The 26,313-nt window shown below is 45.2% G+C and overlaps 1 protein-coding gene across 1 annotated transcript in view; it reads right to left on the bottom strand.

The window, feature by feature from the left end:
- gpr157 (G protein-coupled receptor 157) overlaps positions 1-23,883 on the bottom strand; it is a 40,261-nt gene extending 16,378 nt beyond the window's left edge. Inside the window, exons 1-2 of the mRNA XM_059952292.1 lie at positions 22,023-23,883; positions 11,078-11,291 (exon numbers count right to left, since the gene is read on the bottom strand). Of these exons, the coding sequence (XP_059808275.1) occupies positions 11,078-11,291; positions 22,023-22,399 (591 nt within the window). The 5' untranslated portion in view covers positions 22,400-23,883. The remainder of the gene's footprint in view (positions 1-11,077; positions 11,292-22,022) is intronic.
- Positions 23,884-26,313: the final 2,430 nt, after the last annotated feature.

Below are 26,313 nucleotides of genomic sequence, written 5' to 3'. Positions count from 1 at the left end.
TACCCTTGTATAGATGGAAGAACTCCCCCGGGTTGCTCGATCCCTAGGAACCTGTGATTGAGAGAAATAATTACTCAGAATCTCAGTGCTGTTTACTGAGATCCATGGAAAATATGTGTCCAGTTGGAATTATTTCCAACAGGTTGAAAAATATCAACAACTACTTCAAAACCTAACATACACTCAATAGCCACTATACTCCTGTATCTAATGAAGTGGCCGATGAGAGTATATTCATGGTCTTTTGCTGCTGTAGCCCATCCACTTCATGGTTCAACATGTGTGTTCAGAGATGCTCTTCTGCACACCACTGTTGTGACGTGTGGTTATTTGAGTTACTGTCACCTTCCTGTCAGCTTGAACCAGTCTGGCATTTTCCTCTGACCTCTCTCATTAATTTTCACCCACAGAACTGCCATTCACTGGATGTTTTTTTTTGTTTATCGCACCATTCTCTGTAAACTCTAGCGACTTGTGTGTGAAAATCCCAGGAGATCAGCAGTTTCTGAGATACTCAAACCACCCCGTCTGGCACCAGTTAATCCACAGTCAAAGTCACTTCATTCACCTTTCTTCCTCCTCCTGATGTTTGGTCTGAATAACAACTGAACCTCTTGACCGTGTCTGCATGCTTTTATGCATTGAGTTGCTGCCACAGGATTGGCTGATTAGACAGCTCCATTCACAAGGTGTGCACAGGTGTAACTTATAAGGTGGCCACTCAGTGTACCTTAACTTCAAAATAAGGTAGAGTTGAGGAGAATCAACAACAGTGGGTCAAACAATCACTTCCTGTCAGCCGAGTATACCAATATTTCTCTGGAATGACTGTGCGCATCAAACCAAACCGTTCACCTGTAATTCGTTTGTTTATGTCGGGATGCAGCCCGGTAACAGGCCCTTCCAGCCCAACAAGCCCGCACCGTCCAAATAAACCCATATATCCAATTAACCTGCTAACCCGTATGTCGTTGGAAGATGGGAGGAGATTGGAGCACCCAGAGAAAACGCATGCGGTCACAGGGAGGATGTACAAACTCGTTACAGAGGCGGCAATTGAATCCGGGTTGCTGGAGCCATAACCAGTATGACACTAACTCCTGAGCCACTGTGCTACCCCACATCATCCCAGATGCCTGGAACCAGGGGACCTTTCTGAGTTGTGTCTCTGGTTGGCTGGGAAGAGGCTGTGCAAGGGCATCCCATACCCCGAGGGGGCACACTGCCAAAGGCTTCCGTGTCAATCAGAAGAAGCCATCTCAGCAGGCTCGTCCACTGCGAACTGAAAGGTTACAGAGAAAATTTACAAGGATGTTGCCAGGACCTGAGTTATAAGCAAAGGTTAAATAGGTTAGGACTTCACCTGGAGCATAGGAGAATGAGAGATTTGATAAAGAGGTAAACAAAATTATGAGAGGCATAGACAGGGTAAATGTAAGCAGGCTTTTTCCCACTGAGTCTAAAACAAGAAGTTATAGAACCTTAAAGGTGAAAGGTGAAATATTTAAGTTGAGGGAAACTTCTTCACTCAAAGGGTGGTACGAATGTAGAAAGAGCTGCCAGTGGAAGCGGAGGTGGGATGGAGTAAAGATGGCGCTAAACGGCGACTCCTTTGCTTGCATCTTCGGAAACAGCTCCATTTTCATCTTTAATATCTCTATCTTTCCTGTTCAGGGTTCTTTTGAAGACCCTGACCTGGAGTTACACGCTGATTACGGTGCTTTGCGGGAATGGGACCTGTTCCCGGGGTTTCAGGACCGGCCGTTGTTCGGCACACCGAGGGTTCGGCCCGAGAGTCTGGCTCGGATTTGGAAGCCTAAGATCTCGGGGCTCTGGAGACGGGTGGATTGAGGGCCGGTGTCACGGCAGGAGACTTGTGTGTCGGCAGGGGAGTCGGAAAACCTACTGCCGTGTGTGCCCAAAGACACGAGATCTTTGTGATCTTCAAGCACAGAGCTCGAGAAAAGCGATGTAACAGACTTTTAACATCATAAACCAGCGAGTTGTTTGTTATGTCTCTCCGCTCGCTGGGAAAATGGAGACACCTCCTCCTCTCCTATTAGGGAGAGAGAGAACTTGTGGTATGTCATATACTGGGTGAAATGCAAAGTCTTTGGGGTAACTGCAGGTCTGTGTCTTCGCTGTTCCTTTGCTCACACCTGAGTGCTTGGTGGCGGGTGCCAATGCTTTTTTTTTGCTGGTGGAGTGGGGGGGGGGGGGATTGTTGCTTGCTGCCACTTACGCATGGGGGGAGGGGAGATGGGGGGGGCTTTGTTTAACTGTTGTTTACTCTTTGGGGCACTCCTCTGTTTTCAAGGATGTTTGCAAAGAAAAAGCATTGCAGGATGTATATTGTATACATTTCTCTGACAGTAAATTGGACCTTTGAACCTTTGGAAGTGATTTCTACATTCAAGAGAAGTTTGGATAACTACATGGATGGGCTGGGGGGGATGAAGGGCCATGGTCCAGATACAGGTCGATGGGACTAGCAGAACAATTGCTTGGCACAGACCAGATGGACCGAAGGGCCTGTTTCTGTGCTGTGGTACTCCAACTGGCCCTCCTCGTATCTGTCAACAATGTTCCGATGAATGGGGTGCAGTGGGCTGCCAGAATGGAAACTCCAGTGGTAGTAGGAGCCACAAGCCAGGAGAACACACACTGGTTGTCACTGCAGGGTCAGCACTGCAAAGGGTGAGCAGACCCTTCAAATTCCTGGGAGCCAACTTCTCTGAAGGTCTGCCCTGGGCCCGACATATTGACGCAATCAGGAAGGCGGCATGCCAGTGGCTGTATTTCACTAGTGGTTCGAGGAGATGTGGAATGGCAAAGTTTCTACAGAGAAACTGCTGAGACCACTCCAACTGGACGCGTCACCCTCTGGTACGGAGGGCCTAGTGCTCAGGATTGGAAAAAGCTGTAGAGGTTTGACTTAGCCAGCTCCTTCGTTGGCACTAGCATTGCCACCAAGGCGAAGCCCCAACAAGGTGGCATCCATTGCCAAGGACCCTCGCCATCCACGAGATGCCCCCTCCTCATTTCTAGCATCAGGGATGAGGTACAGAAGTCTGACGATGCACAGTCAATGTTTTAGGAACAGCTTCTTTCCCCTCTCCCCCCCACCATCAGATTTCTGAACGGACAGTGAACCAACCCATGAACACTACCTCACTATTCTGCTCTCTCTTTTTGCACTGCTTATTTTTATATTCCTCATTGTAACTTATAGGATTCTTTGTGAATTCTTTGTGGATTCTTTGTACACTGCTGTAAAGTAACAAATGTCACAACATATGTCAGCAGTAATAAACCTGACTCTGATCCTTCAGGGAGCCAAGAGTGGATAGCCGTTTCGACAATCTGGCCCGATGCCTCTCGCAGTCTTGTGATGTCCGAAAGCAACTTCAGACACACAGTCACTGTTCTAATCATGGAAAGGCAGCGATCAAGTTGGACAAGACAAGCTCACACAAGCAGCAGTGTAATAGCCATCAGGAATGTGTTAGCGATGACTAAGGGACAATAATTGGACTGGGACCCACTGAACCGCGGCCAGGATTCAAATAAAAGTACTTTTGTTCATAAGACAAAAGATCAGCTGTGTGAGGTTGCAGAAATTCCTTAAAATAAAATGAACAGCTGATTTTGGTTTTCTCTCTGCTTTGTGTTAATCAGGTCAACCCTCTTCTTTCCTTAACAAACACGTCTAAGGATCTGCCTAATTCTGTCTGAACCCCCAGGATTAGCATTGCATACAATTGGGAACTTGAAAGAAAGCAGCAACTTGTTTGGTTACATGTAACAACACAATTAGCAGTTTAAAAGAGAATTAAAAAGGGGAATAATTTTAACGTGATTGGTGGAAAGTATAGGAGGAAGTTCAGAGTTTTTAAGAAACTCCGCAGATGCCGGAAATCCAGAGCAATACACGCAAAATGCTGGAGGAACTCAGCAGGCCGGGCAGCATCCATGGATGCAGATGCTGGAAATCTAAAGCAACACACACAAAATGCTGTTGCTTTGGAATGTGTGTGGGGCTTTGGCTTTCCGGCATCTGCATCCATAGATGCTGTCTGGCCTGTGTGCTGTATGCGGGGCTTTAGAGTTGTTTTTAAAATACAGAGAGTGTGTGGGTGTGTGGAACACCCTACCAAGGGTGGTGGTAGAGACAGCTAGATTAGGGACGTTTAAGAAACTGGATAGGCACGTGGATGAAAGGAAGGTGGAGGAATTGGGTGGCGGCAAGATACATCTCTACCAAAGGAGGTGCAAGATGCCCCTTCCCTCTGCTACCCTGCAGGTCACCCTTAGAAGGGGTGGCATCCACTGAACCCCCAATCAGGGTCATGTGAAGACATGGGAGCAGGTCCTGGTTATGCAACCACTGACAACAGGCCGACAATCTCTGAAGAGTACTTATAATGGCTGGGGTCACCCGTCTTGTAAAGACACTGCACAGAAGGCGGCAATGGCAAACCACTTCTGTAGAAAGATTTGCCACGAACACTCACGGTCATGGGAAGACACAGCACATAACGAGCGAACGAGTGGACGTGGGAGAATCTAGGAGAAGCTGGGAACTGGAAGAGAACAGGGAACAGGAAAATAATTATGTGAATGGAAATGCTCTGAGGGCCAACAAATTCTCAAAGGGTTGAATGTCCTCTTCGTAAGTCACGATGTTCAAGATAGAGATTGGAAGCTACAAGGATGATTTCTTGTGGAGAATATTGTACATTCCACCAAGCAAAGTAAAACAGTTCAGGAACACAGACAAGCTGGTCAGGAACGAAATTCAAAGTGAAGCCGAAACTCCGAATCCTCCCACAGGGCAGTGTAACACCTGGAATTTTCAGGAAGGATGTTGTTAGGGAGGAGTAATTCCCTGGGAGACTGAAACGTCAAGACAGCAGGCGGTGTGTTTGCTAAATTGCTGGCTGCTGTCAGAAAGACTGTCCCTGTAATCCAGCAATCCCTCTCTCTTCTTCTCTTTTGATGGAGAGTGAGAGCCCATCAGTCCTTGAGACGGGGGGGGGGGGGGCTTGGAGAAGCAACACGGGAAGATTGTAACTTTAGAATAGTGAGTTACTGATCTCCGCTCTCGTTACTGCAGGAGCAACTGCTCTCTCCCTCGATGGGGGTGGGGGAGAGAGAAGAAGAGAGAGGAGAGAGGAGGGAGAGAGAGAGGGGGGGGAGGGAGATGGAGAGAGATGGTGAGATGCTGAAGTGCTGAGTTATGGGCTGTAGTTTTGACGAACTCTGTACCTTTGGGGGGCTTTTGCGATCACTTGCATGGTGCGGTGGGGGGTGTCGGTGCTGCTGGTGCAAGTGGGGGGGGGAGGGTCGATGCTTCTGCTGATGTTTGTCCAAAGGGAGGGGTGGCTTCAGGGCTTTGATGGTCTTATCATTCATTCTATGGGGTTTCTTGTTTTGTGGATGTCGGTGAAGAGTAAGAATTTTAGGTTGTGTACTGTATACATTCTCTGATATTAAACTGGACCTACTGAACACCATAGGAAATGGAGGAGCAAGAGAATGGATTGGACCAACAAATCACTGTAATGGGAAGTCATGAGGAACAGGTAGATCCAATTCTCTCTGTATTCATAGTTAAAGATCCACCTACCCCAGATGTTCTCCCTTCTCCACCACCAAGCCTGCACCCATCACCTAAAACCAGGCAGGATACAGAAGGGTCTGAAAGCACGTACCATCAGATACACGGACAGCTTCCTCCCCACCGTTGTAAAACTACTGAATGGTCCCCAGTACAATAAAATGAACTCTTGACTTTACAATCTACCTCATTATAACCTTGTACCTTATTGTCTGCCTGCACTACACTTTCTCTGTATCTGTGAAACTTCGTTCTACATTCTACATTATTGATTTCCTTTGTACGACCTCAGTGCACAGTTATAATGAAATGATCTGTGTGGACAGCACACTAAAAGGTTTTTCACATAATAAACTAATTTACCAAATAACACATACAAAATTCTGGAAGAACTCAGCAGGTCAGGCAGCATCTGTGGAAATGAATAAACAGTCAACATTTTGGGCTGTGTCCCTTCTTCGGGAGTGAAAAGGAAGGGGCAAGGCACCAGAATAAAAAGGTGGTGGGAGGAGGAGGAGGCGGCGGCTTGCTAAAGGTGATAGGTGAGGCCAGGTGAGTGGGAAAGGTAAAGGGCTGGAGAGGAAAGAATCTGACAGGAGAGGAGAGTGGACCGTGGGAAGGAGGAGGGGACCCGGGGGAGGTGACAGGCAGATGAAAAGAGGTGAGAAGCCAGAGAGATGGAATAGAAGAGGGGTGGGGGGGGGAGGAGGAAGAGAATGTTTTTTAAACTCTAAGGCGAAATTGATATTCATATCATGTGGTTGGAGGGTTCCCAAACAGAATATAAGATGTTGCTCCTCCACCCTGAGGGAAGGCCATGGACCGACATGTCGGAATAGGAATGGGAATCAAAATGTTTGGCCATTGGGAAGTTCCGCTTTTGGTGGATGGAGCAGAGGTGCTCAACGAAGCAGTCCCCCAATTTATGGCAGGTCTCACCAATGTAGAGGAGACCACATCGGGAGCTCCCGGACAATAGATGACCTCAGCAATTTATCAAGTCATCAAATAAAAGAAACCTGAGAATACAGGCTGTAAGTTATGCTACATAAATAAAGTTCTTTCTTCAGGGAATCAAATGCCGACTGAGTTTATTATTGATGCATTTCTACTCAAGTTACACTGTCTATTAAGTACTTGATATATTGTTAGCCCCACTCTACACAGTCAATCACAACATTAAAAAAAATTGTAAACAGATGCTGGAAATCTTGGGGTACACATTCAGAACTCAGCAACTCAGGCAGCATCTATGGAAAAGAATAAACAACTGATGTTTGGGGTCAAGACCCTTTATCAGGACTCATTTTTTTAAATATGAATCTTGCAAATCTCTTAACACTTTCTATAGCTAGGTCTACTTAAGATATTACTTTTTTTTAAATTGAGATACAGTACAGAATAGGCCTTTCCAGCCATTCAAAATGCTCCACCCAGTAATCCCCTGATTTAATCTGACCCTAATCACAGGACAATTTACAATGACCAATTGACCTACGAACCCATACGCCTTTGGACTGTAAGAGAAAACTGGAGCACCCAGAGGAAACCCATGGGGATACTTTAAAATCTCCTTACAGATATTGACGGGAATTGAACCTGGGTCGCCTGCACTATAAAGCACTGTGCTAACCACTACTCTACCATTATCCAGGTCAGAATAAAAATGTCTCATCCTAAGTGGATGGGATCTTATCATACACATGAAGAACAGGGAGGTCATCCTGGGTATCCTGGTTAATGTTTATATCTTGGTCAACATCACTAAAAGCAATTATCATTACCAACTTCCTGTTTGCTATCAAACAATGGGCTGCTCTGTTCCCACTAATACTTCTACTTTTTGGAAGTGTTTAGTAAAAGACAAGAGAGATAAGCTTTATGTATCACACGTTCATCGAACACAAGAATGAAACACAATGCTTATGTTAACAACCAATACAATGTCAGATGTGCTGGGGGAAGCCTGCTCGTGTTGCCACACATTCTGGCACCAGCAAAGCATGCCTACAATGTTCAGCAGAACAACATGCAGCTAACATACAATAGCAAAACCGACCCCTTTCCTATATGGACATTGGGCACTGTTAATGTGGAATGCTGCAAGTCGGATTCACTGATTTATTGGCGGGCGTCGGGAAGCCTCGTGGCCTCCGTCATAGTATGGACTAGGCCTCAAGCTGTGCGTTGCTCGGAACACAGCATGCTTGCAATGTTCGGCTGAACGACACAGAGCCGACGTACATCAGTAAAACAAACCCCTTTCCTAATCTCTCACCCACTTACACAGATGGGCCTCCAACCCCAGGTCAGGATGCATCTGGGCCTTTGACCTCCACACCGTGGGTCCAGACTCACAGTCGTCAGGCCTCTGTACCCTCAGAAGCAGGCCCTTCAGCCCATCAGGTCTATGCTAACCCCTGCACCCAGCTAAACAAATTTGACTTCCCTGCATTAATTCCATGTTCCTCAGGGCCCTACTCATTCAAATTTGTGACCAAACAGAACATTACAGCACAGTGCAGGCCCTTCAGCCCATGAAGTTATGCCAACCTTTTAACATTCCCTAAGATTAATAGGACCCTTCCCTCCCACATAGCCTCCATTTTCCTACTATCCATGTGCCTCTAAGAGTCTCTAATGTGTCTGGCTCTACCAGCAACCCTGGCAGAGTGTTCCACGTACTCATCACTCTCTGTGTAAAAAACTTACCTCTGATAACTCCCCTGTATTTCCCTTCAATCAGCTTAAAAATATGCCCTCTTCTATTAGTCATTTCCACTTGTCTAAAGCCACAATCTTCCACGCTGAGTTTTGCTACATTCACAGCTGCTGCACACAGGGTGATCTTCAATGCTTGAACAGATTCTGCAGATGTTGGAAATTTTGAGCAATACACACATGCACACAAAGCGCTGGAGGAACTCAGCATGTCAGGCAGCGTCCACGGAGGGGAATGAACACTCGGGCAGCAGTCAGGATAGGGTGGCAGGTGGGGTCGGCGTACAAATTGGTAGGTGATAGGTGAGACCAGATGGGGGGGGGGGGGTAAGTGGTGGGGGCAGGGTGAAATGTGGAGCTGGGAAGCAAGAGGTGGAAAAGGTGAAGGGCTGAAGATGGATTAACCAAATCGGAGAGGATAGTGAACCATGGGAGAAAGTGGGGAGAAGGGGCACTAGAGGCAGGTGAGGTAGAGAAGGTGTGAGAGGGGTGAATTCTTACAGCATTTTGTGTGGGTTGCTCAATATTTTCAGCATCTGCAGAACCTCTTGTGTATTTTTTCATTTCCCTATCTCACATTAAACACTGGCATCTTGTCCACCTGCGTAACCTTTCAACAGTCCTTTAAAGATATTTTGCACCTTTCTCATAGCTCACTATCCTACCAAGACCTGGATCACTGGCAAAATTACAAACTCTCCATCCAAAACATTGATACTAATTCTGAGCGTCTGGGGAACACAGTTCAGGACAGTCGACATTTGACCCCCCCTCCCATGTGTGACAGTCTGTCAACCTGATAATGATCTTTTTGTTCAGTTCTCTTTTTGCAATTAAAGAATTATCCCCATTGAACTTCCCCATTCAATCACCACAAAAAGTACCCTGTTCCTTTCTTTTCAGCAAGCTTTCTCAGATGCATAAGCCACAAAGCACTCCCTGTGGTAAAACTTCTACATTCTCACCAAACAAGGAAGGAAAACCCAAATTCCCCCTGACTTAGATTGCCTTCAGTCCTGCATGGTAACACTCTGCCTGCTCAAACACTACCTTTCAGAATCTTTCAAGGCCTCTTGAAAGGCTTCTCACCCAATGTTAGCAAAACTGAAGAGCTGAGGAAGAGTCCAGAGGTGCTTGAGCCAGTCGTCACTAGGCGATCAGAGGAGGAGAGGGGTCAGTAGCTTTAAATTCACATCAGAGGACCTATCCTGGGACTAGCACGCGAGTGCCATCGCAAACAAGGCATGGCAGCACCTCTGCTTCCTTAGAAGTTTTTGTAAGTTTGGCACGTCATCTAAAACCTTGTCAAGCTTTCTACAGCAGTGGAGAGTCACATGACGGCCTGGTATGGGAACACCAATGCCCAAGGAAGGTTTGCAGAAGGTGGTAGATGAGAGCCCAGTCCATCACAGGTCAAGCCCTCCCCACCATTGAGAACAATTTCCAAGGAGCACTGTCACAGGAAAGTAGTGTCCATCATTAAGGACTCACACCATCCAGTCCACGCTGTCTTCTCACTGCTGGAGCCTTAGATCCCATACTACCAGGTTCAGGAACAATCTTTACCCTTCAACCATCAGGCTCCTGAACCAATGTGGATAACTTCACGCACCACAACACTGAACTGATTCCACAACCCCCTATTGACTCACTCTTAAGGACTCTACATTTCATGTTCTCAGCATTATTTATTTTAATTGCACAATTTGTCTTCTTTTGTGCATTGGCTGTTTGTCAGTCTTTGCTTATGTACAATTTTTCATATATTCTATTGTATTTCTTTAATTTGCTGTAAATTCATGTGAGAAATTGAATCTGAAAGTAACTATTGGTTACCTACAGTACTGTGCAAAAGTCTTAGCCACTTATATGTAGCTAGGGCGTCAAAGACTTTTGCATAGTACTGTAGTAATTTTATGTATTTCACTGTACCGCTGCCAAAAAAAAATCATAATATATTATAACATACGTGAGTGATGATAAACCTGATTCTGATATGGGTCTCTATTGTGAGCTGAGTGTGGGAAGGGGGCAGGGAGAGAGGAATTATGGTTGGGAAAAGGGGAGGGGAAGCACTGAGAGACATTCTGAAATGATCAATAAACCAATTGCTTGAAATCAAATGACCTTGCCTGGTGTCTCAGGGTTGGGTGTGTCTGCACCTACACCATCTCCTATCCTGGCACTCCTTCTCAGCCATCCATCTCACACCCTCCACCCTCACTGTTCCCAACATCCTTTGCTCCTGCCAGATTTACAAACTCGCTCTCCACTCCACGTTAACAATTACAATACTGTGCAAAAGTCTTAGTCACCCTTGCTATATATATATTTACCCTTCTGCAGAGTTCTGTTTACATACTTCAATAATAGATTTAGTTTGACTTTTTTTGCCACGTGTATCTGTAAGTCGAAACATCCAGTGTTGATGTCATTTGTGTCAATGACTACAGAGTGTGAAAACTTTCCTGAGGGCAGCCGGCAACTGTCACCAGGCTTCAGGCACCAACACAGCATCAAGCAACTCACTAACCCCAAGTCTGCGTCTTTGGATTGTGGAGGAAACCAGGTCACCCGGAATGAACCCACATGGTCACGGGGGAAAGCATACAAACTCTTACATACGGTGGCAAGAACTGAACCTCGACCCTACAGCCGTCACCGTAAAGTGTTACGCTGACTGCTACACTATCTTGCCGCCCAGTGCCTTCGTCAGAAAACGACTTTTGATCATACCGCTCTGTAGATGTGCCTCTTAATGAGGATGTAGAGCGTTGGCAGGGTGATGTAAGCAACAAATTCCCAGATTTTGCCCGTCAGCAGCATCCACAAGATGCTATTTTCTGCACTGATACGAATCCAGCACCATCCCACCGACACGTCGGATGCGTCGTAGCCTATTTTCTGCAGGCTGACGGCTGCCATCGTGATGGTTAAAGGCACGAGCCAACTGGTGAGAAAACAAAACAGAGGCATGTCCATTAGAAATGGCCGAACAGACACAGTCAACAATCACTGCTGGTGATGAACCATTTCACCTCACACTGAGTCAGATATTCCCAGAGACCTTCCCCACAGCTGATGGAGGTGAACAGCACTGCCTCAGACAGGCACAACATTGAGATTTTAGAGATTACCTTTTAATTATCACACATAACTAGTGACATACGGCGAAGTTTTGCGATAGCTTACAAAACTACTAGATATATATCTTCTGAACTGTTATCGTTGTATTCTGCAACCTGCCATTTGCCTTTAAGAATCACACTTTTGAACTGTTTAGATGCACATGATCTCACAATCTCAAGATTCAAGTTTACTTATCGTGTGTACTTTGAAAAATACAGTGAAATGCATCATTTGCATGAACAATCGCTCAGTATTATTTACCTTTCAGATCGCCCAGAGCTACAGAAACACCAACAGAAGTTCCAAAGACCTCGTCCCTGGGAGAGGAACGGTCTTAAGGTGGGCTACACCTAGTGATAACCTGTAAGACTGGCCGAGGATAGAGTACGCAGGCAAGTTGTTATTGGCGGACTATGCCCTAGTAGGGGTGATGAGCTTAGATAACTCAGTCAGTGTCAACTCTCTAACCTCAAGCCCAAGGACTTGAACACACGTTCTGATTGTCACAACCACGGAAAAGCAAGTGAACAGTGGGCGGGCATTGCCTTCTGAGGGAAAAGCCCCACTGTTTTTGTAATCGATGCTTCTACACGTGTTGAATGGTGGGGAGCACTTTGTGTGTGATTGGCCCCTTCCCACCATGGCCATTCTCTCTTCTCCTCTCTCCTGTTCGATGGAAAGTATAAAAACATGAGAGTACGTCCTACCAGTCTCAAGCACAGCTTCTACTTCACTGTTGGATGGGCATCTCATATGTTAAACAATGAATCTTCAATCTGCCTCATAGTGAAAGTCAAAGTCAAGTTTATTGTTAAACGCACAGGGGCAATGAAGAACTTACTTACAGCAACATCAAAGGCAATGAGTATAGGAGACACAACATTCACAAGAAGATAAATTAAACATAAATTATACAAGAAAGAACTCAATGAGAACAAATAAGTCCATTGTAGTGGTTGAAATGGTCATAGTGTTGCTATATTGAGGTAGCAATTACTGTTGTGCAGATTGGTTTAAGACTGAGTGGTTGAAGGGAAAGAGCTCTTCTTGCACCTGGTGCCCTAGTGCCTTGGGGCTTCAGGCTTCTGTACCTCCTGTCTGATGGCATTACCCAGATGTCAAGGATCTTTGATGACAGACACCACCTGTGAAAAATGCTACCTCTGGCGACATCCTCCAGACAGTCCAAGAAAATGTTTCTTTCTACGTCTTCTTTTTAGTTTAAAATGTGCTCCTGGCTCTGATAGAGCCTGTGATCTACAGTGTGAAGATTGATTGAGCAATCTGGCACTTTGCTGTCTCCAAGAAAATTCCGGAGGGCGAGCGGCCATGAGGTCTGGAAGCTAAGAAATGTGTCGCGAGCCGAAGATCGACTCTACTTCTCGCTGATTAAGGCAAATAAGATTGAGACATCGAGGTGAGTGTGGAAGGTGATGGTCTCTCGCTTGCTGCTTGCAGACGAAGGCCCCTGCACCCTGGTGGTCTCTCTGTCCCATGATGCTCTCGGAGGATGCTACTGAAGCTCTGTCTTCTGGGTCTGTGATTCATGGGTTGGACTGTGGTTCCCTTGAACTCCTTCAGTTTTGTGTTTTTATATTCTGTGTTTTCACCCGTTCTCTCCTGTTCTCATTTGCGCAATTTGTTTGTTTCTCTTTGTGTGGTGGGGGAATCGGGGTCTGATGTTCTTGTTGCCTGCACGATTTGTTTTTTTGCGATTGGAGGGGGTGGCTGATGTTTCTCTTTGAACGGCTTCCATTGTTTTCTTTGTTTGGTGGCTGTCTGGAGATGGTGACGACTCCCAGTTGTACACTGCATACCTACTTTAAATATACCTTGAACCTTGAAATGTTGCTTTCTTGAGGAGCACCTCATGTAGACACCTCCAGCTGTGGGGGAGCGAGGTGCCAGTGTTGTACTGGGCAAAGTCCACTACACTTCTCTACCACGTCATGGCCCTTCTCTCTTTCTCCCTCTCCTGTTACATTTCATTGCGCATTCCCCCTTTTTATTTACTACCTCCATGTATGGGATGATTGGTCTTGACAGCATGTAAAGCACAGCTCTTCACTAAATCCCAGTACGTGTGACAATATTAAATCAATTCTCACAACAGCTGCTTATGGTAACAGTCACATTGGGTACTCAGGCACAAGTTGTGTTTGCTTTTGGACATGGGCTGGCTGGTTTCAGTCTGTCTTGTAATTTTATACCCAAACAGCGCACTGCTTCCTCAGCTGACAAGTATTTTGGGATGTTTGGAATTGTTAAAGGGGCTAAATGTAAAGCAGTTTGTACAATACTTTCCAATCTACAAACTGAACAGCACGAGCTTCTATCTCCGTACGCAGTATCTCGGAATTACCCACTGTGACTCTGCAAGTATCCTCACCACTCGTGCTCCGTATCTCCATGAGAGGCGGTTTCAATAGGACTCCTGTGTTCCAGTGTGTGCTAATGTCAACTGCATTTAAATTGGGAAGAGCTTAAAATACACTCAGTGGCCACTTTATTAGGCGCCTGCTATACCTAATAAAGTGACCGCTGAGTTTACGTTCATGGTCTTCTGCTGCTGTAGCCCATCCATTTCAAGGTTTAACGTGTTGTGCATTCAGATGCTCTTCTGCACGTCACTGTTGTGAAGTGTGGTTATTTGAGTTACTGTCACCTTCCTGTCAGCTTGAACCAGACTGGCCGTTCTCCTCTGAACTCTCTCAGTAACGAGGCAACTCCACCCACAGAAATGCCACTCACTTGGTATTTTTTGTTTATCGCACCATTCTCTGTAAACTCTTGAGATTATTATGCGTGAAAATCCTAGGAGACCAGCAGTTTCTGAGATACTTAAACCACACCATCTGACACCACAATCATTCCATGGTCAAAGTCACTTAGATCACATTTCTTCCCCGTTCTGATGTTTTCTCTGAACAACAACTGAACCTCTTTTTATGCATTAACTTGCTGCCACATGATCGGCTGATCAGATATTTGCATAAACAAGCAGGTATACAGGTATACCTAATAAAGTAGCCACAGAGTGAATAATTCTCAGCAAACTTGTTTCCATTTTCCTAAACCAACAACGCCTTTGTAACTGGATCCTTGACTTCCTGACCAACAGATTACAATCAATAAGGATAGCTGACGAGCAAAGATCAACTTTATTTGCTACATATATTTACATATACAATGGATTCTGGTTAATTGGGACCAGGATATCTTGGCCCAATTAAGCAGCTACCTCAATTAGCCAAAGTTTTATGGAAATTGTTAAAAAGGTATAAAAAAAGACAAACTAACATTTGACTGAGTAACAAATTATGTACTTAAATGAAATGCAAAACAAATGAGAACACTACCAATGGTAGTCCATCATATCCGACGATGACAGGAAAACTGAGCAGAAGAGTTTTTTAAGTGGAAAAGCCACTGCATTGGGGCAGTTGCACTTTCTCTACCTCACAAGTCCTAGTCCAGTGGATGAGTATTCATTATAGAAACATAGAAAAGCTTGCAGTGGATGACGATGAATTCTTGTGTCTCGTCATGCCCTTCGTTCTCCATGTAGAATCATCTTTGGATTTCACTGCAGATCTTATCTGCCCAGTCCACTTCGCATGCCTGAACAGGTACGTCCCTATCACACCAGGAAATGAGTCCCGCTGACGCCTGCCTGTCGAAGTGGTGCACCAGGGCTTGATCGCTGTTACATGCAAACAGCTACCTGGAGCCACAAGTGAGAGCTGAGAGTCTGGGACACCAAAGGCAACATTCAAGATGATTGCCAATACTTTCAAATTCTTCGTAGTTCCTAACCTGTTGAAGTAGTGAAATCATTTTATTTTTACGCCCGGCTCTTTCAGGCATTTCTAAGTCTGAATGCTTGAAACTACAATGAGCAAATCAGCTCTGTATTGTCTTACTGCATATTTCTCACCAACTATCAGTGACAAAAATCGCTGCTTTTTGAACACAAACACACACAACTGATGCTATTTAAAAACTGTTTGTTCTAAACACAGTGCAATATCTAACGGCCACACAATCTTCATGCAACTGTCACTAGTTGGAAAAAGTTCGGCAACAGTCTCCTGTCACAATTAAGCAGCATAGTGTCCCAAATAAATGAAGAGAATCCCAGCTATTTTGTTGATTTGCTTTTGTTCTTTAAGAGTTGTCCGAAATAATTTTTCTCTCCACTCTTTTCTATAAGTGTATACCTCAGATAAATACTCTGTGGAGATTTGTGACATATATGATATATACGTACAATGTCGGAAACACATCTTATGGAAATGTTTATTTCATGATGAACAATTAAAAAAAAATTACGAAAAAGATTGTCCGAAATAAGCAGCTGCTCAAATAACCAGACACGACATGCAACAAAGAACATCATTCAACAATTATAAAGGATAAGAATTATATTGAAATAAAGTTAGAGGTTAAAGGGGGAAGGAAATGAAAACAGCTTTATATAGTGAGGCACCACGATAGTGTAGCTATTCGTATGATGCTATTACAGCCTGGTGCATCGGAGTTCAGAGCTCAATTCCAATGCTGTTAGTAGGTTAACTGGCCATTGTAGTTAGTAGGTTTATTGGAAATTTTCCTGTGATTAGACCAGAGTTAATTGGAGGGTTGCAGAGTTATGTGCCTTCCTCCGTAACCTTTGACGCCCTGACTAACTAAGAACCTATTAACTTCTGCTTTAAATACTTGGCCTCCACAAATTCACCACCCTTTGGCTGAAGAAGTTCCCTCTCATCTCCATTCTAAATGGATATCCCTCTCTTCTGAGGCTGTGCCCTCTAGTCCTAGATTCACCCACTACAGGCAACATCCTCTCTACATCCACTCTGTCTAGGCCAGGGGTCAGCAACCTTTACCACTGAAAGAGCCACTTGGACCCGTTTCCCACAGAAAAGAAAACACTGGGAGCCGCAAAACCCGTTTGACATTTAAAATGAAATAACACTGCATACAACGTTTTTTTTGCCTTTATGCTATGTATAAACAAACTATAATGTGTTGCATTTATGAAATTGATGAACTCCTGCAGAGAAAACGAAATTACATTTCTGCATGCAACAAAAACATTTTGAACTCCGAAAAAAAGACGTTGGGTTGAAAGTTACTTTTAAGTAAAATATTCAATGTCTATTTGAGTCCTTCTTGTATTTATGAAAAACGCCGAACTTAAATTTTCCGCCAGCAGCAAACCAAAAATAACGTCAGCCAGCTGTCATCCTGAAAAATGAAAGGACTATTTCACTGAACAATGAAAAAATATGAATATAAGTAAAATAATAGGCAATTAAAATATTTATCATACTTGGTTAATGGGATTTCTGCTCCTGGACCTCAGCGCACAGCGTCTGCACATCAGGGCTGTATGATGTCACCTTCATCTTTACACAGGATCGCAAGCTGTCATCTGTGAGGTTTTCAATATCACTCCATTTGTGTTTCTGAGCAAGAACGGCCTTCTGACGGGCAACATCTTCAAGGTCTGCTGTCAAGCGTCTAAACTTGGACACCCATATGTCTTTGTCGGCTATGTCGGCCAGTTCCATCTCAAGATCAGGTTGACTCACACCTGCCAATGCAGTCGTATTCAGTAGGGAAGGATCGATGCTTAAGGGAGTGACCGGGAAGGATAATGTGTTTTTTTCCTCTCTGAACTCACAGAAGCGTTTCCCAAACGATGTTTGCATTGCGATGATTGCAGAATGTAAATACTCCGAAATTATCATGTCGTGACCTTGTTTGAACTCTCTCAAATTGGGGAAGTGAGACAAAGTGCCTTTCTGTAAATCTCTGGCAAGCACTGTCAACTTGCGCTCGAATGCCAAAACATCCTCCAACATGTGCAGGGCTGTACGTCCTTTCCCCTGAAGAGCTGTGTTCAGCGTGTTCAGGTGCGCTGTCATGTCTACCATGAAGTGTAGCTTTTCCAGCCACTCTGGCTGTTCCAGCTCAGGAAAGGTGAGCCCTTTGCTGCCCAGGAAAGTTTTCACTTCTTCCAGACACGCGACAAAGCATTTCAGCACCTTCCGTCTGGACAGCCAGCGATAAAAACACGTTGTAGCGGTGTCAGTAAACTGCAGTCAAAGATAGCTTTATTCGAACTAAACAGCCTTGCTTTTCAGCTTCCCTCAACCCAGCCCCCATGGACGCAGATGCTGCAAAAGACGCGTACTCACAAACCCCCGTAGGCTATCTCCCTTAGCCGGAATGCTGGCTAATTGTGAGCCGTTTCGGATGTGGCAGGAAATGTGTCGCTACACTTAGGTTGTACAAGATCACCATAATTACATTTCAAAAGCTAACAAACTAACATAAAATACATTTTAATTAAATACTGACCAATTATTTCCCAAAGCCACAGGGAGCCGCAGCACAGAGGTGAAAGAGCCACAAATGGCTCGGGAGCCGCAGGTTGCCGACCCCCGGTCTAGGCCCTTCAATATTCAATAGGTTTCAATGAGATTCCCCCCCTTATTCTTCTAAACTCCAGAGAGTACAGGCCCAAAGCCATCCAATGCCACTCACACGTTAACCCCACCATTCCCAGAATCATTCTCATGAACCTCCTCTGGACCCTCTCCAATACCAGCACATCTTTCCTTACAGAAGGGACCCAAAACTGTTCACAATGCACCAAGTGCGGTCTGACCAGCGCCTTACAAATTTTCAGCATCACGTCATTGCTCTTGTATTCTAGTCCTCTTGAAATGAATGCTGACAATGCATTTGTCTTCCTCACCACCAACTCAACCTTTAGGAAATCTTGCACCAGATTGCCAAGTCACTTTCCACCTCTGATTTTTGAATTTTCTCCCTGTTTAGAAAAGAGTCTATGTCTTTACTTATTCTACTGAAGACCATACTCTTTCTTTACATTACACTTCATCTGGCACTTCTTGTCTATTCTTCCAATCTGTCCAAATCCTTCTGCAGACTCCCTGCTTCCTCAGCACTACCTGCCCTTCTACCTGTCTTTGTACTGTCTGCAAACTTGGCCATTAAGCTATCAATCCACTATACGTATAACACGAAAAGAAGCGGTGCCAACACCCACCCTTGTGGAACACCACCTATCTTCAAAAGCCAACCAAAATAGGCTGCTTTTATTCCCACTCTTCGCCTCCTGCCAATCAGCCAATCTTCTGTCCATATCAGCACCTTTCCTGTAATACCAAGGGCTCTTATCTTGTTCATCAGCCTCCTGTGTGGACCCTTGCCAAAGGCCTTCTGAAAATCCAAGTAAACAACATCCACTGACTCTCCTTTGTCTATCCTACCTGTTATTTCCTCAAAGAATTTCAACAAATTTGTCAGGCAAAATATCTCGTTAAGGAAACCATTCTGATTTTGGCTTATTTTATCATGCGCCTCCAAGTACCCCAAAACCATATACTTAATAATGGACTCCAACATCTTCCCAACCACTGAAGTCAGGCTAAATGGTCTATAATTCCCTTTCTTCTGCTTCCCTCCCTTCCTCCTTAAAAAGTAGATGGACATTTGCAATTTTCCAGTCCTCTGGAACCATTCCAGAATATAGTGATACTTGAAAGATCATTACTAATGTCTCCATAATCTCTTCAGCTACCCCTTTCAGAGCCCTAGGTGTAATCTAACTGGTCCAGGTGATTTATTTACCTTCAGACCTTTCATCTTTCCAAGCACCTTCTCCTTAGTAATAGCAACCACAGTCACTTCTGCACCCTGACACTCATGAATTTCTGGCATAGTGCTAATGTTTTCTACAGTGAAGATTTACGCAAAATACTTACTCAGTTTGTCTGCCATTTCTTTGTCCCCCATTACATGTCTCTCCAGCACCTTTTTCCAGTGGTCCAATATCTATTCTCGCCTTTCTTTTACTGTTTATATAGCTGAAAAAAACTTTTGGTATCCTCTTTGGTATTTCTGGCTAACTTTCATACTTCATCTTTTCTCTCCTTATGGCTTTTTAGTTGCCTTCTATAGGTTTATAAATGCTTCACAATATTCTACCTTCCTACTAATTTTTGTTATAATTTATACCCTCTCCTTTGCTTTAGTGCTACTTTTGACTTTCTTTGTCACCCACTGTTGCCTCATCCATCCTTTGGAATACTTCATCTTCGGGATGTATTTATCTTGTGACTTCCAAAATGCTCCTAGAAACACCTGCTGTCATCCCTAATAGTGTCCCTTTCCAATCAACTTTGGCCAACATCTCTCATGCCTCTGTAATTCCCTTTACTCCACTATAATACTGATACATCTGACTTTATCTTCTCTCTCTCTCTCTCAAAATGCAGGGTGAATTCCATCATATTATGATCATCAAACCAGTCAGCCTCAACCAATTGCTCCTAGCCTTCAGTTACTTTGTTGCCTCATTGTGGTATTCTCTGTTCTCTTTTTTTTTCTGGCCCCTCGTGGCTTGTTTTTGCAGTTTATTTTTAAAGTTATTCTTCATTGTTGAATCATCTCTGCTTCTCTGCTTTTGGTTCTTTTTCGTTAAGCTTCCTCATCAGATCTGGTTCATTACGCAAAACCCAAACTAGAATTGCCTTTCCCCGAGTAGGCTAAACCACGAGCTGCTCTAAAAATCCATCTTGAAGGCACTCTACAAATTCCTTCTCTTGGGATCCAGCATCAACCTGATTTTCTCAATCTACCTGCATTTTGAAATCCTCCATGACTTCCATTACATTGCCCTTATTATATGCTTTTTCTACCTCTCTTTGTAATTTATATTCCACATCTTAGCAACTGTTGCAGGGTCTATTTACCCTTGCAATTTCTTAACTCTCCCCACAAGGATCCTACATCTTCCCATCCCATGTCACCTCTTTCTAGGATTTGATTTTTTTACCTACAGAGTCACCCCACTCTCCCTGTCTAGCTGCCTGTCCTTTCAATGTGAGCTCTTGGATGTTAAGCTCTCAGCTATAATCTTCTTTCAGCCACAACTCAGAGATGCCCACAACATCATACCCACCAATCTCCAACTGTGCTACAAGATCGTCTACCTCATTCTGTATACTGTGTGCACTCAAATATAACCCCTTGAGTTCTGTACTCATCACCCTTGTTGATTTTGTCCCCATATTACACTTCACCTCATCACACTGACTGCAATTTTGCCGTATCTGCCTGACCATCCTCACAGTCTCATTACACGGTTTTGTCTTCTATACCAAATGCCCCAGTCTCAGCCCTATCACTCCAATTCCCAGCCCCCTGACAAATTAGTCTAAACTAGAATGGTTGATCAGACTTGGGAGAAGAAACCTTTAAAATGGCAGTGCCTCTGCCACGATTCTCCTCAAACTGGTGCTCCACAAGGTTGCATCCTCAGCCCCCAACTCGACCTTCTCCAACTGCGTGGCCAGATTCTGCTCTAACTCCATCTACGAAGTTGGAGATGATACCATGTAGTGAGACAGAATACAGGAAGGAGATAGGGAGCCTAGTGACATGTTGTCATGGCAACAACCTTTCCCCTCAATGTCAACAAAGAGCTGTTTAGGAAGGGGGGGGCCAGTGCACATGCTCTTGTTTATGTCAACAGGACCCCCCCCCCCCCCCAAGTGATAGTTTCAGGTTCCCAGGATTGAATATCACTGTCCTGGTCCAACCTTATTGATGTCATAGGCCAAGAAAGTTGCCCAATGCCCCTACCTCCTCGGGAGGCAGGTCCCCTTTGACCCGCACCACTTTTTATTGATGCAGCACAGAAAGTATTCTATCAGGACGCATTACGGCTTGGTAAGGCAACTGCTCTGCCCGAGACCAGAAAGACGTCCACACTGCCCAGCACACCTCAGAAACCAGCCTTCCTTCCAAATAGTGTCTATAGTTCTCAATGTCTGGGTAAAGCAGCCAACATAATCAGAGATGCCACCTAACTGGGGCATTCTCTCGCTTTCCGTCTCCCGGCAGGCAGAAGGTAAAATGCCTGAAACTAGGCTCAAGTAGACTTTCTGTCCAATTGTCAGATGACTATTGGACGGGTTACTGTAAGACTGTTGAAGGGCTCCCTAGATGGGCCATTGAACTTACAATCCATCACGTTGTGAACTTGGACCTTGGGGTCCACCTCAACTGCACTTTCTCTGTAACACCGCCTTCTGCATTCTGTTACATACTGTTTTACATTGTACTGTCTGAACGTAATGTTGTAATTAATTGATCTTTCAGAACCATATGCATGGCAAGTTTTTCACTGTACCCCAGAACTTGCAACAATAAGTAAACCAATTTACTAAGTCATTATAAACACATAGATTCTGCAGATGCTGGAAATCCGGAGCAACACGCACAAAATGTTGGGAGGAACTCAGCGGGTCAGGCAGCGCCTGTGGAGTCGACGTTTCGGGCGGAGACCGTTCATCAGGACGGAGGAAGCCATGACTAAGGAAGGGTCTCGGCCCGACTCGTGGACTGCTCATTCCTCCCCATAGGTGCTGCTGACCTGCTGAGTTCCTCCAGCATTTTGTGTGTAGTTATCAGCTAATGAAACACTAATTTAAAAACAGGCTGTGCGTACCTAATGGCGTGAAACCAGCCGATAAGGCTGTTGGCCACGCTCTGCTCGCACCTCACGATCAGCAGGTACAGGTAGATCGCTATAGCCACGGTCCAGAAGAAAGAGCTGGTGTTGGCGAAGGTGGACAGGGCTCCTTGCAATACACAGTCCCAGGAGGAGCGCTGGAAGTCCCGCAGCACTCCGTAGAGGTAGGAGAGAGCCGACAACAGGTCCGCCACCGAGAGGTAGACCAGAAGCTGGCGAGCCTTGCTGCGCAGGTCGGGCCACCACAAATATGTGGCGATGATCATCAGCGAGCCCAGCACGGACAACAGGCAGGAGATGGAAATCACCACCTTCTCGTAAACGTAGACCTCGGTCTGAGGAATCTCCTGCATGTTTGCAACTCTTGGGTACTGAAGGCAGGCGCGGACAAACGGAGCTCAGGGCATTCTGCTGCCGGCCCGGAGCGAATCACAGCCCGCTTCCCACTAGTCAGCCGCCTTGCTCCGGTCATGTGCCTCTCTGCAAAACTTTCCTTCCCGCTCTCGCCTCGGCGAGTGACGGGCCCTCCTCCAAACACCTCCCAGCCTCGTAAACATGCAACAGGATCTTTTGGGAGCGTTCCTCTGAGCTGATTCCTACGCACACGCTAACAGACGGTGTTCCGATTGACGGAACTCGGCTCCCCAAGAGAACATTCGGCCCGTCGCGTCCTGACTGGGAGGAAGCTTTGTTAAAAACACACACCTTGGCTAGACCGCATCTGAACTGTTCTGGAGGCGATGGAGAGAGTGCCGGATGCTTCCTGGATTAAAGGGCACGTTGGACAAACTTGGCTTGTTTCTCCGGAGCGGCGGAGGCTGAGGGGAGACTAGAAGTTTATAAAATTGAGAGGCATAGACTAGGGTCAAAATGTCTGATACTAGAAAACATGCAGTTAAGGTGAGGGGGGTAAATTCAAGGGCAATGTGCGGGGCAGAGATTTTTTTTTAACAAGGTAGGGGCCTGGAATACACCCGGAGCGGTGGTGGAGGCAAATACAGTAGAGGGTCTCAGATACGTGAATGTGCAGAGAATGGAGGGACATAGACCACGTGCAGGCAGAAGATGAAAGATTAGCTTAATTTGTCACGTGTACATCAAAGACATACATGCTGGGAAAAAAGCCAACAATAATTAATCTCACTCACCCTGCTCATGGACTATTTGTCCCACTCCCATTAGGGGGATGTAGCGTTCACGCCAGGCCCACCTGACTCAAAAACAGTTACTTTCCCCAGGTAGTAAGGCTGATCAACACCTCCACCCACCAACCCACCCAACCACCACTACTGTATCATTTCCTGTCAGAGCCACCCTATGTACAGACACTCCAGTGTTTAGCACCACTTTGGGGACATACAGTCAGTATAGGTACATAAGCTATCTTATGTATTTATATTTATTGTGGGTTTTTTCGTGCTGCATCGGATTTGGAGTAACAGTTATTTTCTCCTTTATACTTGTGTACTGGAAATGACATTAAACAGTCTTGAATCATGAGAATATGTTGTTTGTGTTGCGAACTACCCGGGTTAGGCATCATCATTGTCATTAGTCTGGCACGATTCTGTGGGCTGAAGGGCCTGGTCCTGTGTTGTCAATTCTATGTTCCAGCAAATTACGTACTCACCCTTTGTAACTGTGAAATTTTATTCTCTGGTAGCTTTCTTTGCAATTTCTTTGTTTGTAATATAAAACAAACTTTATTAGTAACAAAAATGTTCTTAAGAATAAACTGCACAATGCCTTGTCATGATTTACGTTCAAGGTTAACTCTTTCAGAACTATTCTGTAACATTATTTCTTTGCCACTTCTCGTTAAAGGCTGCAGCCGGTCGCAGACCGTGGGCACTGGCCTCCGCAGCATCGAGGGCATCTTCAAAAGGCGATGCCTCAAAAAGGCAGCATCCATCAGTAAGGACCCCCACCATCCAGGACATGCCCTCTTCTCATTGCTACCATCAAGGGGGAGGTGCAAGAGCTTGAAGACACACTCTTAATGCTTTTGGAACAGCAGCTTCTCCTCCGCCGTCAGATCTCTGAATGAACCCGAGTGCTACCTCAAAATTCTGTTTGCTCTCTTTTCGGACTATTTATTTTATTTAATTATTTGCTGTATATATGATTAGACCAGCCAGTGGTGTAGTGGCCACAGCAATAAGATATATATATCTTACTGTGGTGAACTACATATACCTGTCTGGACATGCCCCCCCACCCCGCTGACTGCTCCTGTGGCTCCTCCCACAGACCCCGGTATAAAGGCGATTGGAGGCACTGCTCCTCCCTCAGTCTCCAGGATGTTGTGTGGCGGTCTCTTGCTGCTGACAGTGCTTTCTTCCAGCCAATAAAAGCCTATCTTTCGCCTCACGTCTCCGAGAGTTATTGATGGTGCATCACTTACTGTAATTTATAGTTTTTAAATTATTATTTATTGCTATGTACTACTGCTGCAAAATAATGAATTTCATGATGTATGCCAGTGATATTAAATCTGATCCTAACGTCCTATACCTGCGATGGTGCTGCATTTAAGTTTTCCACTTCACCTGTGCCTTTGTGTAGTACAGCAGTGCGATCACTCAAATCAAATATGATGTTCTCCTAAGAGGGTGTCTGTTGATGGGTCCTTGTGTTGTCCATTCTATGCACGATTGGGATTCCCGGGGGGGGGGGGGGGCTTGCCCAATGAAGTGAAGGGTGGCAGCGATAACTATGGTAAATAGAGTGGGCACCATGATACAGCCCTGTTTGACTCCTGTCTTGACAGTGAAGGGTTCTGATTTGGTGCCACTATTGCAGTAGTCTCGGTATTTGTTTGAACCTGCCCAGGATGTGCTCTCTTCTTGCCGCTGCCGTTGGGAAGGAGGTACAGGAGCCTCAGGACTCACACCACCAGGTCCAGGAAGAGTTATTACCCCTCAACCATCAGGCTCCAAAACGAAAGGAGATAACTGCACTCATCTTCACTTGCCCCATTATTGAACGGTTCCCACAGCCAGTGGACTCACTTTCATCTCATGTTCTCAATATTTATTGCTTGCTTGCTTATTTATTCATTCAGTCATTCATTCTTTTTGTATTTGCAGAGTTTGTTGTTTTCTGCACTCTGGTTGAACGCCCAAGCTGGACAGTTTTTCATTGATTCTGTTATGGTTATTAATATAGAGCATGCCCACAAGAAAATAAATCTCATGGTGACATGTATACTTTGAAAATAAATTGAACTTTGTAGATGTACTTGTGAATGTCACAATAAACTTGGTTTTAATTTTTCAACCACAGGTGGGTTTATTTTTAATGTTACACGTACTGAGGTACATTGTTGAGGGAGTAAAAAACAAAATTATACAGAAGAATCAAGTGTTGCAGTTACAGAGAAGGAGCAGGTAAGCAAATCAATTGTAAAGGCTGCAACAGATTGAGAGATCAAGAACTCATCTTTAGTGTATGAGAGGTTCACTGAAGAGTCTGTCCTTGACTGTGCACGTATGTGTGGGAGGGAGGAGAGGGGCTTGTTTCGCTGTTGTTGTTTTGTTGTTTGTGTTCTGTGTTGTTCTGCAGAGCATTGTGGGTACCGTATGCTACTGCCCGAATGTGTGGCAACAGTCGTGGGCTGCCCCCAGCACGTCCTTGGGTGTGTCGCTTGGTCACACAAGTGACACAGGTCACTGTATGTTTTGATGTACACCTGATAAATAAACTTGAATCTTGTGCTGGTGGTTTGCGTTCTCAAGGTTTTGTATCTTCTGTCCATCAGGAATAGAGGAGGCAGAATGACTCTGGTGGGAGAGGTCCTGTTTCCGAGGTAGAGAGAAGTGTAGAAATTACCTTATTATAACTCTGCATGCCTCTAATATTTGTCCTCCTACCCATTTGGTATTAACCTCTGTATGAGTGTGTATTGAGCAAAACACCCAAGATGCTGGAGGAATTCAGCAGGTCAGGCAGCCTCTATGGAGGGCACCTGAAGTAAGAAGCTGGGAGGTAATAGATAGAAAAGACAAAGGGCTGGAGAAATTATGACCATAAAGTAGGAGCAGAATTAGGCCATTTGGCCCATCGAGCCTGCTCCGCGAAGTAAGAAGGTGAGGGGAGGAGAAGGAATATGAGCTGGCAGGTGAGGGGAGAGGTAGAAGGGTGAGGGTGGGGTTGATGTAAGGAGCTGGGAGGGATAGGTGAAACTTGGTGAGGGGGAAGGTGGATGGGGAAGGGGCGAGGATGAAGTGAGAGGCTGGGGGTGCGGGGTGATCAGCGGAAAAGGTCA

Source organism: Hypanus sabinus, chromosome 27, assembly GCF_030144855.1.
Source record: "Hypanus sabinus isolate sHypSab1 chromosome 27, sHypSab1.hap1, whole genome shotgun sequence".
In the NCBI taxonomy this organism is placed as follows: Eukaryota; Metazoa; Chordata; class Chondrichthyes; order Myliobatiformes; family Dasyatidae; genus Hypanus; species Hypanus sabinus.
The sequence above is the reverse complement of the archived record's forward strand: the minus strand, read 5'-3'. Positions and strand labels throughout refer to the sequence as shown.